Genomic DNA, 4,079 nt, shown 5'->3' with positions numbered 1-4,079 from the left:
TGTCAGGTGAGGTGGTGGCCTTGGGGGAAATAGGGGGTAGGTGAGAGGGGGCAGTGGGTGAGAAGAGGGACTGGGGGGAATTTGGGACGTGCAGGGCTGCGGCGGCCAGAGAAAGAGGCGACTTTCCCCAGCTCCGGGGCTGTGGTTGCTGTGGAGAGACCCCCCTCCTTCCCAGCCGCGGCAGGGGGGCAAGGACACATCCGTCGCACTAGAAAGGTAAGAGTACGGCTATTAAAATATCAGTTGTGTGCTTTTATTTGTAGAACAACAACAACAAAAAAGCGTATTAAGGTTTTTTTATCTAGAGCTTTTATCCAAAGCGCTTTACAATAGTTTGTTCAGGGCACACGCATTTAGAAAGGCCCTTAAGGGGTCCACCAACTGTTTCCAGTTCCCCGGCGGCTCAGCGGAACGGGGGGGTCGGGGGCCCGCTCCGCTCTAAGCCGCCTCCGGACTCTCCCCGGCCGCGGCTCTCGGCGCTCCCGGCCGGCTCGAGACACGGCGGGCGGGGGCAGAAACGGTCCGGACGCCGCAGCTTTGGCCGCTGACGCTTTGCCTCTGGCGTCCTGGCGGTTGGCGGCCACGCCCACCCCTCATGTTTTTGCGCACGTGATCAACGGGGCTCCTTTTCCCATTGGCGCTGGGCCGGCGACGTCATCAATCCCGTCCGGAAGGCGGAAGTGAAGAGGCGGCTTCCGGCGCGGCGTCGCTCACAGCCCGAGCGGTGCTTGGCTGCGGTTGGGGTCGTCGCAGGAGGAGGAGCCGGCAGGTGGGTCCGTTGCGGTCAGGGAGTCCCTTGTCCGTCCCCCTCCCTCCGTTCATAATGGGGGGGCGGGCTGTTCCCTCTGCCTCCCCGCGCCTCCTGCCGGGCGCCGCCCCTGCGGGAAGGGGAGCTGGCGTCTCCCTGGTGGCTTCCCCCGGTGTAGGGAGAACCCCCCACGCCCGCCGTCCCTGCCTGAGCTCCCGCCCCACCGGCTTGTCCCTGCGCGGATTCCCTCCTCCCCTGCCTGCTTTCCTCGTTCCCCTCCTTTCTGGTGCCCTGGACGCCCTCCCCCCAAGCCTGTGACCCCCGTGCGAGGTGGAGGCGGTGAAAGACGCCGGGCCCTTCTTGCCCTATGCCCAGGGTTGCTTCTGGCCTTGTGGAGGTGGCTGGGCCCCTGGCGTTTTTTGTGCTTATCCTTTCCCCCCAGCTTCTGGAAATAAATCCTTTTAGGAATGTGTGTGTCATAAACAGGAAAAGAGTTCATGTTTTTGTTGGTTGGTTTCAATCCTTTGTGCTGGTTTTCTAATAGAAAACTTCTCAGTCAACAATTCCAGCTTTGTGGCTGCAAAAACAAAACAAAAAAAACCTCTTGTGTAAAAAGAATACTGACCTTGAAACCATCTGGCCATTGAAATGTAATGCATGCCAGTTCTGGTCTTTGCTGGAAGACTTTTTGGGAGAAGGGGTGTCTAGACACACATTGATTGCTTGCATGCATAACTTAATGGAAGAGTTGGGATCGACTGAGGTTTTAACAAAGATTTCCTCTATCCACAATGTTAAATAGAATTTATGAAAACAAAGAATTTAACACTGACTAAAATCCCTTCCCCTTTCCGTTGCTCAGCCTTCACTTTCTTATTTCATGAACTCTCTATTCTTAGTCTTTTAGACAGCACCTGAATTTCTAATATAAAGAAATAAGCAGGGAAATCTTCAGGTCCCCTTTTTACAACATGAAGAGGAGGCAGAACAGGGTGACTAAGATCTTCACTGTTTCTATTGTATAAGCTGTTGGAAGGATGAATAGTAAGCAGAAGACATGTTGATCTAAATTAGAGACTGGCTTCTTAAACTTAAAGCATTGCAAAGATTTTTATAAGTTTTTTTTTTAAGACTTTTTAAAATGTCAGTCCCTTGGTTTTCAGTGCTATTTTATTGCCTCTTGTATCAACAGATTCTGTCAGAGGATTGGAAAGAACCATGGTGTGCATTCCTTGTATTGTCATTCCAGTTCTGCTCTGGGTCTATAAGAAATTCCTTGAGCCATATGTCTACCCTATAATTTCACCTTTCATTAAGCGCATATGGCCTAGGAAATCTGTGCAGGGAACACTGGCCACCAAACAAGGCCAAGGAGACAGTACTGGAACTATTCTGGGGACTTCAACCACAAACCTAGGCCCAACAGATGATTCTGGAATGTATAAGGTAAGTAATATATTTTAATGCATATGGGAGGGAGGTAGCTAAGCATGGAATCCCCAAGTAGAGCACCCTATAACAATCCAACCTGGAAGTCACAAGGGCATGGTGGATTGTTTTGGGGGAAATTCAGATATGACAGAAAAGGTTGTGAATGTCTAACCAGATACAGAGTAACAGCTGTGTTAGTCTGTATTCGCAAAAAGAAAAGTAGTACTTGTGGCACCTTTAGAGACTAACAAATTTATTTGAGCTTAAGCTTACGTGAGCTACAGCTCACTTCATCGGATGCATTCAATGAAGTGAGCTGTAGCTCACGAAAGCTTATGCTCAGATAAATTTGTTAGTGTCTAAGGTGCCACAGGTACTACTTTTTCTTTTAACCAGCTACAGTTTTCTCAAGTAGGAAGAACAATTGCCCCAAATCAACCTCTGAGACCTCTTAGAGAGAACAGAATCATTGTAGAATGGCATGCTCTATCCCAGCTATAGCTAATAATTCTGCTTAAAAACTTTTACTTTTCCACTCCAAAAAATTCAGGAATTAAATCTTAAATGACAGATCATCTGATGCATTAAGCAGAACAGAAGCCAGTTTCCTGTACTGGCTCTGCAGTCGCGGTAAACAATAGTGTGTACTGACCAACATGTTTCAAGTGCTGTGGTTTTTTTTTAACATGATAACATTTTTGTACCATAATTGCACTTTAATATCCAAAGAAATGGGCATAAGCTCTTCTATATACATTTTTTTTCCTCTGGCCTTTTAGAAAGTAAGAATTGTATATAAGGCTTTACCTAACTTTTTTAAATTTCAGTCTGTTACTGCAAATTTCTCAGAACTGAGGCAGATGTTCTGAACTTGTCTCTTCATTCTTTCCTCCCCAACTAAACTCTAGGGTTCTGAATGTGAAGAATTTTTTTTTGACATGGGTTCATGGTACTATCATTTACTTCCAATTTCAGATTGAAAGCAATGGGGTCGCAAATGGATTCACTACGGAGGGATCAACGGAAGTTTCTGACAAGAAGACTGATTAAAGGAACTTGTTCGTTAGGAGCTTCTCATTGCTGCACAATGTGAACTGGTGATATTGTTCCCTCTTTGAGATTTGGTGGCCCTTCTACCTGAAACGAAGCATGAGTTTGTTGCAGAGGGTTTCCTCTGCCACTGAAATGTGTGAGTTTAGCAGCTTTCTCTTTAAGATGTTTGAGAAGTTGTTTTAAACTATTCTTATTCCTTACTACATTTTCCTCACTGAAATTCTCTGCATCTGTAATGCAGTTCAGATGATATGGTTAGATATCCTAGATTAATTTATTTTTTATCAATAAATGAAGCTTTACATGGTAAATGTGTTAAATTCTTATAGTTGTCTTGTAATTCATCTAAAATCTATGTATTTTACAACAGTTCCTGAAACTCAAACTTCATTGTAGCTCATTACTCTGCTCTCAGAGCTGCATGCGAAAGGTTAGGGTTTCATCCAATATAGTTTGATGGAGTAATGTGCAATCTCTTGCTCTAAGAGCTATAACTTTCCCCATCTCTGCTAAACATGTTATGGATTGTACTGAGGACACCTGCGTGTTTCTTGGCAATGCTCTGAAGAAAATTTATAAAAGAGATCTCCACCTGGTAACCAATAAGCTAGAATAGGTGCAGTATTTACAGGATATATTTAGTTTATTGGACGCAGAAAGCAAGCCCGGAGGAATGGCAGGGACATAGCATGAGAGAATTACTACTTTGTGCAAGCTGCTGTAGTTAAGATGGTAGATGTCAGAATTGTAAAATTCAGAATGAGTCCAGAAAAATCTGGTTAACCTGCTTGTGTAACTTAACTAAAACAAACTGGCATTTTATTAAAACATTTGTTTCTTATAAAAA

At 45.2% G+C, this 4,079-nt stretch overlaps 1 protein-coding gene across 1 annotated transcript; it reads left to right on the top strand.

Moving 5' to 3' along the window:
• The first annotated feature begins 658 nt into the window (after positions 1–658).
• On the top strand, positions 659–4,079 carry C5H18orf32 (chromosome 5 C18orf32 homolog). Its single transcript, XM_073343516.1, has 3 exons — positions 659–769; positions 1,941–2,194; positions 3,155–4,079. The coding sequence occupies exons 2-3, from the start codon at positions 1,967–1,969 to the stop codon at positions 3,227–3,229; spliced, it is 303 nt and encodes a 100-aa protein (XP_073199617.1). The 5' UTR covers positions 659–769; positions 1,941–1,966; the 3' UTR covers positions 3,230–4,079.

This window comes from Lepidochelys kempii, chromosome 5, assembly GCF_965140285.1.
Source record: "Lepidochelys kempii isolate rLepKem1 chromosome 5, rLepKem1.hap1, whole genome shotgun sequence".
In the NCBI taxonomy this organism is placed as follows: domain Eukaryota; kingdom Metazoa; phylum Chordata; order Testudines; family Cheloniidae; genus Lepidochelys; species Lepidochelys kempii.
This window is presented reverse-complemented; position numbering and strand designations above follow the sequence as displayed.